Source organism: Odocoileus virginianus, chromosome 7, assembly GCF_023699985.2.
Source record: "Odocoileus virginianus isolate 20LAN1187 ecotype Illinois chromosome 7, Ovbor_1.2, whole genome shotgun sequence".
In the NCBI taxonomy this organism is placed as follows: domain Eukaryota; kingdom Metazoa; phylum Chordata; class Mammalia; order Artiodactyla; family Cervidae; genus Odocoileus; species Odocoileus virginianus.
In genome coordinates this window covers 83,201,823-83,215,976 of record NC_069680.1, presented here as the reverse complement: position 1 = coordinate 83,215,976, position 14,154 = coordinate 83,201,823, and the positions used below count along the sequence as shown (strand labels likewise).

At 43.6% G+C, this 14,154-nt stretch overlaps 1 protein-coding gene across 5 annotated transcripts in view; it reads right to left on the bottom strand.

The window, feature by feature from the left end:
* The window catches only part of PCNX2 (pecanex 2), a 296,271-nt gene that overhangs the window by 20,073 nt on the left and 262,044 nt on the right, over positions 1-14,154 (bottom strand). For all 5 annotated transcript variants that reach the window (XM_070471076.1, XM_070471078.1, XM_070471079.1 and 2 more), the window contains one exon: positions 443-587. In XM_070471076.1, coding sequence (XP_070327177.1) covers positions 443-587 — 145 coding nt within the window. The remainder of the gene's footprint in view (positions 1-442; positions 588-14,154) is intronic.

Here is a 14,154-nt window from a genome sequence, read left to right as displayed (position 1 = left end):
GCTAGTGGGAGATCTTGATGGCATATCACCATGGGTACCATCAAAAATAGGCAATGCCTCAATGCTTAGTTGCTGGGCTTCCTGGATGGTGCTAAGGGTAAAGAACCTGACTGCCAGACCCAAGAGATGTGGGTTTGATCCCTGGGTTAGGAAGATCCTCTGGAGGAGGAAATGGCAACCCACTCCAGTGTTCTTACCTGGAGAATTCCATGAACAGAGGAGCCTGGAGGGCTACGGTCCATGGGGCCACAGAGTTGAGGGGACTCGACTGAGCACACACCACACCACACACACACACACACACACACACACACACTTAGTTACTAAGTCAGAAGCCCACTTGTCAGAATTATGCTGACCAAGGGGACCGTGTTTTTGAAAGGTCAGTTTTTTCCCCTAATGTTTCAGGCTTATACTTAAAAAAAATAAAAAGAATGCTTACCTGATGCAGCTTCAGGGACATCCTGAGAGCTGGGACGACAACTTTGTGCAGCAGGTCGATGTCTGCAAACACCCACTCATCTCGGGCTGTTATCCTGAAGTCACCTTTGAAGAGGGCGTGGAGGCCGTAGAGGAAAGAATCCAGGCTGCGAAACAAAGTTTGTTTGTTCACATGGCGCAAAGGTGTTCAGGCCCCTGTCACCCTGAACTGGCCCGAGTCTCCCCTATGACACCACAAGGACTTTACTGTCTTTAGACTGATCTGGCAGGGGTCCCACTGAACACCTAACCTGTGGCCCGTGTTCAGACCGTTGTGACAAATGCTGTAGTGATCATCATCAAGAATAGCTGGTGACATACTGGATCCCGGAGTGTGGGGCTGGAGGTCTTGGGCAGAGCTGGCCTGCCACATCCACAGGCAGAGTGAGTGGAGATGCAGGCCATCTGGCCCAGGAGCCGTGGAAAGGCTCCACTTCTCAGGAGGGAGGCAGGGAGGCCTGGGGAAGAGTCCAGGCCCTTCTGCTTGTCCTCTCTGTGTTTCCAGATGGCACTTTTGGACTATATGACTCGTAATGAAAATTGGATTCTCTCACCATATGGAGAGAGAAAACGACACCAAGTGAAATCTCAAATTGGCCGTTTAGATTCTCAGAGTACACCAGTCTCCCAATCCCACCCCTTTTGTTAATGACTAGTGGATGAGGCACAATTTGTTGTTGTTGTTCAGTCACTAAGTTGTGTCCAACTCTTTTCAACCTCATGGACTGCAGCACACCAGGCTCCCCTGTCCTTCGCTATCACCTGGAGTTTGTTCAAACTCATGTCCATTGAGTTGGTGATGCTATCTAACCATCTCATCCTCTGCTGCCCCCATGATAGAGGGGGTTAAAATGAATGACCAAAGGATTTCTCAGATTGTCCAGGTTTTTATGTTTCTGGGCTTTTCTGCTTTGCCTCCATTTCCTGCATGTAACTGAGTACTGCCTGGGTGGAGATCAGAGAGGCACCCAAGGGACACCTTTCACGGTCTGGGCTCATTACCTTTTGGATCAACACATGGTTCAGGAAAGTGATTTATCCTATATTATGTGGAGGGAAAGAAGTGTTCTTAATTCTTTCCCTCTAGGTCCATTAATACACTTGGCAGCCGCCTCTAATGAGTCTGGCTTCTAACATCCCTGGTGGGACTGGGCGACTACACAAGAAACAGCATCCCGGATAGGATTAAACTGGGACAAAACGATCCAGGAAATGTGTGTGGAAGAGATTCTCTGAGGATGGAGCTGAGGAGGATTTAAACGAGCTGGCTCACCCAACAAGACTTTGGATTCAACACAGAACATTAGGCCCACATGTCAGAGAAATAGTTCCGCTGACTGCTATTGGAGCACGTGATTGCAAAATGCACCACAATCATTAATTTCCTTCGAGAACTCCATTGAGAGGGATGCTGAAGCTCAAGGTCAGAGATGACTGTGGGAAATGGGTCTAGGCAGGAGGGGTGGGTGCCAGCGTCTTGAGGAGCCCAGAGCCTTGCAGGAAGAGTTTCAGGAGGCAGCCATCCTGGATAGGCTGCCCCCACACAGAACAAAGACTTCCTGGGGCTGCCTGCAGTCCAAGGTGGGGATGGGTGGACGTCAGGGCAAGGATGCAACAGGATAGGGCAAGGGAGGGGAGCTTTAAAACAGTGCAAACTGCTGTCATTGAAAATGATCCAAAATGCCTCTGTCATCAGATAGCAGGAAGTACTAAAAAGAGGGCTAAAAGTAGGTGGGGTTTCTTCTAGAAAGGATTAGAAGCATGCCAGGCTGCTAGCACACAGGTTTAGAGAAACCACTCCTCTAGATGTAGGGCTGAGGACAGTGGCAGAGGGAGATGAAGGGACCTGCTGAGATGCCCAGGTAGATGCAAGAGAAGAGCCAGGCATTCAGCCCACCCTTTGACGGCATATGGAAGGCAAGCACAGACCTGATTCCCCAGTCTAGAAAACGCCCTTCCATGGGACCTTGATAAGTGATTGTAGCTCATCTCAGGCCCCTAATGACAGAATGATAGATGCTTTACTGATCATTTCTATTTTCAGAGGAAAATGACACATTGTGAGACTTACTGCTATTACATTGAAACAAGTCTCAATGCACACACCTATCTATGAAATAGAGACAGAATCATGGGGAGAGAGAACAGACTTGTAGTTGCCAAGGGGAAGGGGGTTGGGGGAAGGAAGGACTGGAATTTGGGATTAGCAGATGCAAACTAACATATATATATACACAGAACGGAGAAGCAACAAGGCCTTATTGTATAGCACAGGGAACTATATTATCTTGTGATAAACTATAATGGAAAAGAATATTAAAAAAGAATGTATAGATGTATAATGGAATGTACATATACACTTTTCTGTACAGCAGAAGTGAATACATTGTAAGTGAACCATATGTCAATGAAAATTTTTTTAAAAAATGAGTCTCCATGCAGAAAACAAAGCTGAATTAGAATTTCAGTAGAATGAGGGTACTTCCCCTAGATTGTGGGGCATTACTCCTAGTACCTCAAAGATACAGGCATCCTAAATATAAGGTGTTTCATTATCTGCCTTTTATCTTCAGGAGACTGAAGAGGAAGAAGGCAGAGATGTGATGAGCTGGGAAGCTCTGAGGAGAGGAGAGGTCTCCAGGTGGCCCCCACACATTTCTGACTTGCAGCATCACCAGGCTTTGTTCTGTTAAGACTCTACTGAGAGATGACAGGCTCCCACCCCCAGGCCAACAGCTGGAGCAGGGAAACAGGGTTACATCTGAGTTATTCAAGGTTGGCCTTCGTGGGGACTAGAACAGCCAACACTTGGCCCCTTAGTGCTATCTTTATTCATTGAAGTTTTTTTCACAAATGTGGTGCCATGTAAGCCTAGGCTCATCTCAGTGCCGCGGTCCAGTTCTCTACATGTGGATGTGTGTCTCTAACACATGACTACACTTGGGCCAGGTTTCTTCTGGAGCCTGCCCTGCCCCATCCCCACACAAATGGACAGGGTTGCCCCTGCACTGAGGATTGTCTGGTGACACTCTCTGTGACCAGCCTTCTGCACCTCTTCTGCAATGTTAACCCACAATCCACGCAGTTAGGACTTGCATAACATCTCACCTTTGTAAGCATGTGTACACATGTGTGTGTTCCTGTGTGTGGCTGCATATTTGTATGTATATATATGCATGTGTGTATGTGCATGTACATGAGTGCACATTTGTATATGTGTGCACTTGAGATGAGCACACATTTGTGTGTGTGCATGTACAAGGGTGCATGTTTGTATGTGTGCACGTGTGTTGGAAAGGACGATTCAGCTTCTGCTCAGGGTCACTCCACACCCCCAGCAGACACCAAGAGCCACCAAGCTGAGTCTCTGTGACACTCTGATTGTATTTCCTCCTGTTCTTTCTGGTTCCTGACCCTGTTCCCTATTCTACGATGACATAACCATTGGTGGTGAGTACAGATAAGAGGTTGCAGCTATCGGCACTTAAGCACAGATGTACACAACCTTTCTGATAACAGTCATTTTCTGGCCTGAAGCTCTGGCTGTTGCTTGAAGCCCTGGCAGAAACTCTAGCTCCATGAGGATTATGCTTTAATGGGTCCTGCCCATTTCAGCATCCTCACCCATCACCTTTCACAGAGCAGTGACAACTTGAGAATGGCCAGCTGAAGCAAAGGCTATTTTCACTCCTGTTTCACTGTTTTACGGCATCTTTCTTTATCCACAGAGGAGTCCTCATGGCTCCAGATGTTGCCTATGATCCTATCCAGCTCAGCCCAGTTCTCGCCTGCACCCTTTCTCACTGGCTGTCAGTCCATGGAAACTTTGGCCCCCAGGAAACATTTGACGATATCCAGAAACATTCTGGGTGTCACAGCTGTAGGGCAGTGCTCCTGGCACCAGGTGGGTAGAGGCCAGGCATGAACGCCCGGGACAGTCCCCCACAGCAAAGAACCACATAATCTAAAATGTGAATAATGCTGCTGCTGAGAAACCTTGCCCATTATGATTAAAGATACAGATTTTAAGTTCTAGACACTAGTTCATTATCTTGGATCCAGTGTTAATGACTCTTGGGATTCAGGTGGAAACAACTCTAATGCTGCGATAGTTTCTGCAGGACTCCCAGTGGACTCTCCAGAAGGATTGATATGTTCAAGTTAATGTCCAAACAGGCTCGTATACTGTATGTTACAGATGGGCATTGTGAAGAGCCTTCTGCTGCGGGGCAGTGTTGTACATGGAGCCCTCGGAGAACATATGCAAACAGCTGTGATTTGCAGGCTGGGTTTCCCATGCTCACTAATTAGTAATGGAGATTCTTAGAGAGTGTGTGCTTGGTTATCTGAGTCAGTATCCTAGCTCCGAGAGTGTCTCCACTGTGGGGGAGGCAGCATGCTTCATACATGATTCATTCCTTTGTGGGATCCCACAACCATGCCCTGGTTGCATGGTTGATCCCATCACTCCTGACCAGTAAAGGAGCTGGAAGTACAAAGAGTAATGCATGCAAGAGGGGATGGTCCTTGGTGTCAGCATCCTACTGTTGATAAGCTCTTATTGATCATTGTCCAAAGGCAACTCCTTACAACTAATCTTTGAGTTCTTTAAATACAAGATATATTTTCTTCAGGCGAAAATTACTAAGTGTATTTTTTCTGTGGGATGAATAAAAGATCCTCTTCATTGATCTATTTCTCAGAATTCGTTTGGATTAAGGCTTTTTTTTTGTATTTGATTTCAATTTTCTCAGCTTTATTGAGGTGTAATCGACACAATTTTTAAGTATTTAAGAGGTCAAAAATATTAAAATTATAAAATAAAATCTTATATCCAACTTGAAAGAAAATAAATAAAATGAAAAAAAAGAAAATAAATAAAATGTACATCATGATGATTTGATAAACATTGTGAAAGGAAGATTAAGGCTTTTGGTTTGAGGATTTCAGCTTCCTTTTTAAAAAAGGTTTAAAAATAATTTTCAAAAATGGGAGAAATAAGAATTTGTGAACTCTTAAAGGTCTGGTTTTGAAAGATTAATGTTTTATGGGTGGCAGTTAGAGTAGTCTTATTATGTTATGTATCAGGAAATTTAGTTGTTTGTGTACATGAGAGTATTGTAGATACCTGTATTATTCAAAGGCATCTGAGAATTTTAAGTTACACAAATATCAAAATCACTATATAAAATACTAACACTTCATAAATAAGCTTTCAGTGAACATACTGCTTTTAAAAAGCACCAGCTCTGAGCAGCTAGAAGTGAGACAGAAAGGACACCTTCCATCTCTCTCGTGGTTTGTGCATTATAGTGCTTTCCATTCCATCAGCTCAGCTCATTCCCAGGGTTGCCTGTACAAGACATAGTATTAAAACCGTTTCATTGAAGAGGAAACAGGCCAGAAAGGAGTTTAGAAAGAGGATGAGACAGGTGGGAACAGACATTTAGCATCTCATGCGACACTGAAGGCCTTTTCAGGTGGCTCTAGTAGTAAAGAACCCGCCTGCCAATGCAGGAGACCTAAGAGATGTGGGTTTGATCCCTGGATTCCGAAGATCCCCTGGAGGAGGGCATGGTAATCCACTCCAGTGTTCTTGTCTGGAGAATCCCATGGACAGAGGAGCCTGGTGGGCTACAGTCCATAGGGTCACAAAGAGTCACACACCACTGAAGTGACTTAGCATGCACATGACATTGCAACCCTGCCACCCACCTCTCCAGGAAACAGAGTCTCTTTAAAAATGTGTAACTGGAGCCATCTTCTTAAAGGCCAGCTCAGAGGTTGTATTAGAATGGACTGATCTCTTCAAAGGCTTCAGTAGACCCCACAGTAAAGATACCACGAATGTGTAAGTCTTGAACTACCTCCACCTCACCCTCCTGAGGTCGGTGACCAGCTATTTTCCAAGGTTTAAATTGGTGTATGGTTTCCCCGGTGGCTCAGATGGTAAAGAATCTGCCTGCAATGTTGGAGACCTTGGTTCAACCCCTGGATCAGGAAGATCCCCTGGAGAAGGGAATGGCAACTCACTCCAGTATTCTTGCCTGGGAAATACCAGGGACAGAGGAGCCTGGTGGGCTACAGTCCATGGGGTCACAAAAGAGTCAGACATGACCTAGCAACTCAACACCAACAATAGCACCTACCTCATCCTCTTTCATGCCCTGAGAGAGAATAAAATGTGTCAACTCACGTCAAACACTTTGCACTGTTCCCAGAACCCATGGAGCGCGTCATCAATGTTCACTATGATCATTATTCTCATTTCCACTGAACTGGAATGTACAGGCAATATAGGCATCAGATATAAACAAAGGATGCTTATCTTGTAGAATCTCAAATAATCTTGGAGAGCAATCACATGAGAAAGAATCTCAGGGATGTGGTTTCAACTAAATGCCAGCTATATTGAGAAATAATAATTCCCAAGTGAGTAGTTAAAAGGCAAGATTTGATGAAAGGCTTTTTAAAAATATGTTTGGCTTCATAACATTTTAGTACTTCTGGGCCTCTATATCAATGGGATCAACTGTTACTATCTCGTGAAAGATGCTTCTGGAGGCCACTAGACCGGGAGCAGGCTGGCTGTGGAAAATATGACCTCCTGGCAACTGCTCAGAATGAAAATAGATTTCCAGAACCGGCTCCCAGTGATACTAAGCTGGCGTGTGTAAGATGGGGTCTGGGGTCTATATTCTGACCAAGATCCCCAAATGATTCTGGGGCATAGGGAGATCTGAGACTCAGGGAACTAGAACCTGGATGCTTCCTTAAGACATCCAGATGTTTCAGAGAAGTGATAGAGTGGGAGCTTGGCGCAGGACCTGTGCCCTAGACTGGTGTAAGAGAAGGCTTTCCCACACAGGGGATTCTTAATGGCTCTTTTCTTTGTATTTTCTATCTCTTTGCTGAAGTTCTCACTGTGTTCTTCCATTCTTTTCCTGATTTCAGTGAGCATGTTTATGACTGTTACTTTAAACTCTATTTACTGCATTGATTATCTCTTTCATTTAATTCATTTCCTGAGGCTTTGTCTTCTTTCACTTGGAAGATATTCCTTTGTCTAATTTTTGCCTATTGGGTTTTTTTTGGGGGGGTTAAATGATTTTTTTTAATTTGAGTATAATTAATTTACAATGTTAGTTTCAAGTGCACAGAAAAGTGATTCAACTATATATGTATGTGTGTGTGTGTGTGTGTGTGTGTGTGTGTGTGTGCGTGTGCTCAGTCATATCCAACTCTTTGTAGCTCCATGGACTGTAGCCCACCAGGCTCCTCTGTCAGTGGGATTCTCCAGGCAATAATACTGGAGTGGGTTGCCACTTGTAGCTCCACGGGATCTTCCCAGCTCAGGCATCAAACCCTCATCTCTTGTGTCTCCTGAATTGGCAGACAGGTTTTTTACCACTGCACCACCTGGGAAGCCCATATATGTGTGTGTGTGTATATATTCTCTTTCAGATTCTTTTCCATTATATTCAACTCTTTCTGCTTGTTTCTATGTATTAGGTATATCAGCTAGTCTCTTGACCTTGAAAATGTGACCTTATGCAGCAGGTGTCCAGTGGGCCCAATGGCACAGCTCCCTCAGGTCACCAGAGCAGAGTACCCTGTGGGCTGAATGCACCTCCTGTTGTGGTTGGTTCATGATTGCTATGGGTGTCTGATGGGTGGTGCTTGGCCCCAGGTTGGCCGTTTTGAGGCCTGGTTGTTACTTCTCTGCGCATGGTGATGTACACGGCAACACTCCTGGGATGGGAGCTGCTTTGAGGGGGCTGTTGGCAGGTTTGGCAAGGCTGGTCTTCAGAGGACTCCAGGACAGGGTGCATGGTGTTAGCTAAGTAGCAGAGGATGACAGAAATGACATTAAACCAGCACCTGGTGAGCAATGTGGAAGGAGAGGGGGGAAAAGGCATGTGCCAACACTTCTGTCCCCTGAGCAAGTCCCACCAGATCCCTTTCACTCAGCATATGTCCTCAACTTAATCAGTGAATCTTCTTGTATGATCCAGGTGTTCTCCAAGCTGCTGCCTCTGTGCTGGGACTCAGAGCAAAGTGAGTGTGTGCACAAGCATGAAAAAGAGGTGACTCTTGGTTTCCCACAACTCTCAGGCTCTCCTGAATGTAAAATCTTGATGCTGATTTTTGAATTTCCAACTTGGAGGAGGTCGCCATTAACCCCACCATAGAGCCGCCAGAACTTATACAGGACTGAGGAAACAGACTCTTGGAGGGCACAAACAAACCCTGTGCACACCAGGACCCAGGAGCAATGACCCCACAAGAGACTGACCTAGACTTGCCCATGAGTGTCCAGGAGTGTCTGGCAGAGGCATGGGTCAGCGGTGGCCTGCTGCAGGGTTGGGGGCACTGAGTGTAGCAATGCCTGCATGGGACCTTTTGAAGGAGGTCGCCATTATCTTCATCACCTCCTCCATAGTTTGGTCTCAGGTCAATAACAGGGAGGGAACACAGCCCCACCCATCAACAGAAAATTTGACTAAAGATTTACTGAGCATGGCCCTGCCCATTAGAACAAGACCCAGTTTCCCCCTCAGTTAGTCTCTCCCATCAGGAAGCTTCCATAAGCCTCTTATCCTTCTCCATCAGAGGGCAGACAGACTGAAAACCACAATCACAGAAAACTAACCAATATGATTACATGGACCACAGCCTTGTCTGACTCAGTGAAACTATGAGCCATGCCATGTAGGGCCACCCAAGATGGATGGGTCATGGTGGAAACTTCTGACAAAACTGGAGAAAGGAATGGCAAACCACTTCAGTATTCTTGCCTTGAGAACCCCATGAACAGTATGAAAAGGCAAAATGATAGGACACTGAAAGAGGAGCTCCCCAGGTCAGTAGGTGCCCAATATGCTTCTGGAGAAGAGTGAAGAAATAACTCCAGAAAGAGTGAAGAGACAGAGTCAAAGCAAAAACAACACCCAGTTGTGGGTGGGACTGGTGATGGAAGTAAAGTCCGATGCTATAAAGAACAATATTGCATAGGAACCTGGAATGTTAGGTACATGGATCAAGGCAAATTGGAAGTGGCCAAACAGCAGATGGCAAGAGTGAACATTGACGTTTTAGGAATCAGCGAACTAAATGGACCAGAATGGGTGAATTTAACTCAGATGACAATTATATCTAGTACTTTGGGTAAGAATCCCTTAGAAGAAATGGATTAGCCATCATAGTCAACAAAAAAGTCCAAAATGCAGTACTTGGATGCAATCTCAAAAATGACAGAATGATCTCTGTTCGTTTTCAGGGCAAGCTATTCAATATCACAGTAATCCAAGTCTATGCCCTGACCAGCAATGCTGAAGAAGCTGAAGTTGAACAGTTCTATGAAGACCTACAAGACCTTCTAGAATTAACACCCAAAAAAGATGTCCTTTTCATTATAGGGAACTGGAATGCAAAAGTAGGAAGTCAAGAAACACCTGGAGCAACAGGCAAATTTGGCCTTGGAGTACAAAATGAAGCGGGGCAAAAGCTAATAGAGTTTTGCCAAAAGAATGCACTAGTCATAGCAAACACCCTTTTCCAACAACACAAGAGAAGACTACATATGGAAATCACCAGATGCTCAATACTAAAGTCAAATTGATTATATTCTTTGCAGCCAAAGATGGAGAAGCTCTATACAGTCAGCAAAAACAAGACTGGGAGCTGACTGTGGCTCAGAGCATGAACTCCTTATTGCCAAATTTAGACTTAAATTGAAGAAAGTAGGGGAAACCACTAGACTGTTCAGGTATGACCTAAACCAAATCCCTTACAATTATATAGCGGAAGTGACAAATAGATTCAAGGGATTAAATCTGATAGAATGCCTGAAGAACTATAGATGGAGGTTCGTGACATTGTACAGGAGGTAGTGATCAAGACCATCTCCAAGAAAAAGAAATGCAAAAAGGCAAAATGGTTGCCTGAGGAGGCCTTACAAATAGCTGTGAAAAGAATAGAAGTGAAAGGCAAAGGAGAAAAGGAAAGATACACCCTTTTGAAGGCAGAATTCCAAAGAATAGCAAGGAGAGATAAGAAAGCCTTCCTCAGTGATCAATGCAAAGAAATAGAGGAAAACAACAGAATGGGAAAGACTAGAGATCTCTTCAAGAAAATTAGAGATACCAAGGGAACATTTTATGCAAAGATAGGCACAATAAAGGACAGAAATGATATGTACCTAAAAGAAGCAGAAGATATCAGGAAGAGGAGGCAAGAAAACACAGAAGAACTGTACAAAAAAGATCTTCATGACATAGATAATCACGATGGTGTGATCACTCACCTAGAGCCAGACATCCTGGAACACAAAGTCAACAGGGCCTTAGGAAGCATCACTATGAACAAAGCTAGTGGAGGTGATGGAATTCCAGTTGAGCTATTTCAAATCCTGAAAGATGATGCTGTGAAAGTGATGCACTCAATATATCAGCAAATTTGGAAAACTCAGCAGTAGCCACAGGACTGGAAAAGGTCATTTTTCATTCCAATCCCTAAGAAAGGCAATGTCAAAGAATACTCAAACTACCGCACAATTGCACTCATCTCAATGCTAGCAAAGTAATGCTCAAAATTCTCCAACTCAGGCTTCAACAATACATGACCTGTGAACTTCCAGATGTTCAAGCTGGATTTAGAAAAGGCAGAGGAACCAGAGATCAAATTGCCAACATCCATTGGATCATTGAAAAAGCAAGATAGTTCTTGAAAAACGTCTACTTTTGCTTTATTGACTATGGCAAAGCCTTTGATTGTGTGGATCACCACAAACTGTGGAAAATTCTTAAAAAGATGGGAATACCAGACCACCTGATCTGCCTGCCTCCTGAGAAATCTGTATGCAGGTCAAGAAGCAACAGTTAGAACTGAAAATGGAACAACAGATTGGTTCCAAATTGGGAAATGAGTACATCAAGGCTGTATACTGTCACCCTGCTTATTTAACTTATATGCAGAGTACATCATGAGAAATGCTGGACTGGATGAAGCACAAGCTGGCATCAAGACTGCTGGGAGAAATATCAATAACCTCAGATATGCAGATGACACCACCCTTATGGCAGAAAGTGAAGAGGAACTAAAGAGCTTCTTGATGAAAGTGAAAGAGGAGAGTGAAAAAGTTGGCTTAAAACTCAACATTCAGAAAACTAAGATCATGGCATCTGGTCCCATCACTTCATGGCAAATAAATGGAGAAACAATGGAAATAGTGACAGACTTTATATTTTTGAGCTCCAAAATCACTGCAGATGGTCACTGCTGCCATGAAATTAAGAGATGCTTGCTCCTTGGAAGAAAAGTTATGACCAACCTAGACAGCACATTCAAAAGCAGGGATATTACTTTGCCAACAAAGGTCCATCTAGTGAAAGCTATGGTTTTTCCATTTGTCATGTATGGATGTGAGAGTTTGACTCTATAAAGAAAGCTGAATGCCTGATGAATCGATGCTTTTGAACTGTGATGCTGGAGAAGACTCTTGAGAGTCCCTTGGACTGCAAGGATATCCAACCAGTCCATCCTAAAGGAAATCAGTCCTGAATATTCATTGGAAGCTCTTATGCTGAAGCTGAAACTGCAATACTTTGGCCACCTGATGCGAAGAACTGACTCATTGGAAAAGACCCTGATGCTGGGCATGATTGAAGGTGGGAGGAGAAGGGGACAACAGAGGATGAGATGGTTGGATGGCATCACCGACTCAGTGGACATGAGTTTGGGTAAACTCTGAGTTGAGCTGGTGATGGACAGGGAAGTCTGGCGTGGTGCAGTCCATGAGGTCATAAAGAGTTGGACACTGAGTGACTGAACTGAACTGAACTCCAGTCTGTCAGACAAACCTCAGTCTTGTCTGCAAGATGATCCAATATGACATCTGGCCCTAATGTGGGGACACATATCCAGTAGAAGATGGAGAAGGGAAACTGAGATGATGTATAGGATTCCTGAATAACACTGCTTTCCTCAGTCCACTCTGGGTGGGAGGAGTGGGGATATGGTTGATGTGACCTCAGACTGTGACAGTGACCTCTTGCCACAAGGTCATCTTTCAGGGCTCTCAACCTCTAGCCCAGAACATCATCGTTATTTGTCTGTCATTTTTCAAGCTCACATTTATCTTGACATGTTCTATCCTCTTTGTTGTTGTTCAGTTGCTCAACCATGTCTGACTCTTTGTGACCCCATGGACTGCAGCACACCAGGTTTCCCTGTCCTTCACTGTTTCCTGGAGTTTACTTAAACTCAAGTCCACTGAGTCGATGATGCCATCCAACCATCACATCCTCTGTTGCCCCCTTTTCCTCCTGCCCTCTATCCTCTTAGAAGCCTATGTACTCCAAGAGCTAGTAAAATTTCTTCTTTAAGCAAACATGATATGCTGCTGTAAAGTGCAGCCACCTTCTCACTTTTATGTCTATTAAACAGACATCAACTAGGATCTACTCATCCCCTCTCGTTTACTGGAAGGCAGTCACCAAGCTGTCTTTTAGCTCCTGGGGTCAGTGAAACTATTTTGACTTCCTCCTAAAACATGCCTTTATATATGTACGCTTTTATTCAGTAGGAGACACAGTTCTACAAAGGAGAAAGGCCCCAAACTCCAAATTAAAACCATTATCAGCTTTTGCTTGTCACATCCTTATTAACTCATTCTATTTCCTTAACATATGGATATTTTACTTGAAGATATTTTATATACTGTGCTCTTTTGCTCACTTGCATTCGGTTTAAGCTGATTCTTAACTTACTCTTTCTAACTTTGCATGTACATGCTTTTATTCCTTGAGGATAGCCTATCAAAGCTATGTCACTGTTGTGAAGTTAAAACATGTCCCCAAGAAACCCATCAAATGAGCAGAGCTTGTGACTTCTGCTAGGCTGCTGTGTAAGACTTACCTGGGGAATCAGTGTTCAAAAATCATCTTTTACTCCTTAACATTAAATATGTGAGAATGATATTGTTTGTTTGTTTGGTCTCAGAGAGTACACCTAAGAGTATACTCCTGAGTTGAAATTTTATGAGGATAAAGTACGTGCAAACACATACACAGATCATGAGACACTCCTACTTTGAATATATAATGAAGCTATACTGAATGAAATATTGGCAAAGTGAATTCATTATTGTATAAAAATAATGCATCATGACCAAAAAGAGCTTATCTCAGAGTTATAAGAATGTTTTAAGGAAGAAATTTGTTAATATTACCAATTACATTAATATTAGGTTGGCTGAAAAGTTTGTTCAGTTAGTGAATATATTGTTCAATAAAGCTCTTGGTGAAAATGAAAAATGTGTCTTGGTACTTAAATCTGAATAAACTTTTTGGCCATCTAATAGATTTAAGAAGAATAATTTCATCTGAATGTAAGCCCTCAAACTTTCAAAGAATTCATCATCCTTTCCTGATAAAAAGCCTTAGCAATCGAGGAACAGACAGAAACTCCTAACCTGATAAAAATGGTCTAATAGAAGCCTAAAACAAAGCTTATTTTTTAATGCTAAAATTTGATATTTACGCCCATGACATCTGGATTAATGTTGAGGATGCTGTGCTGAACAGAATAATGGCCCCTCAAACATGTCCATGTCCTACTGTCTGGAACCTGTGGATATGTTATCTTACAGGGCACAAGGAATTTTCCATATGT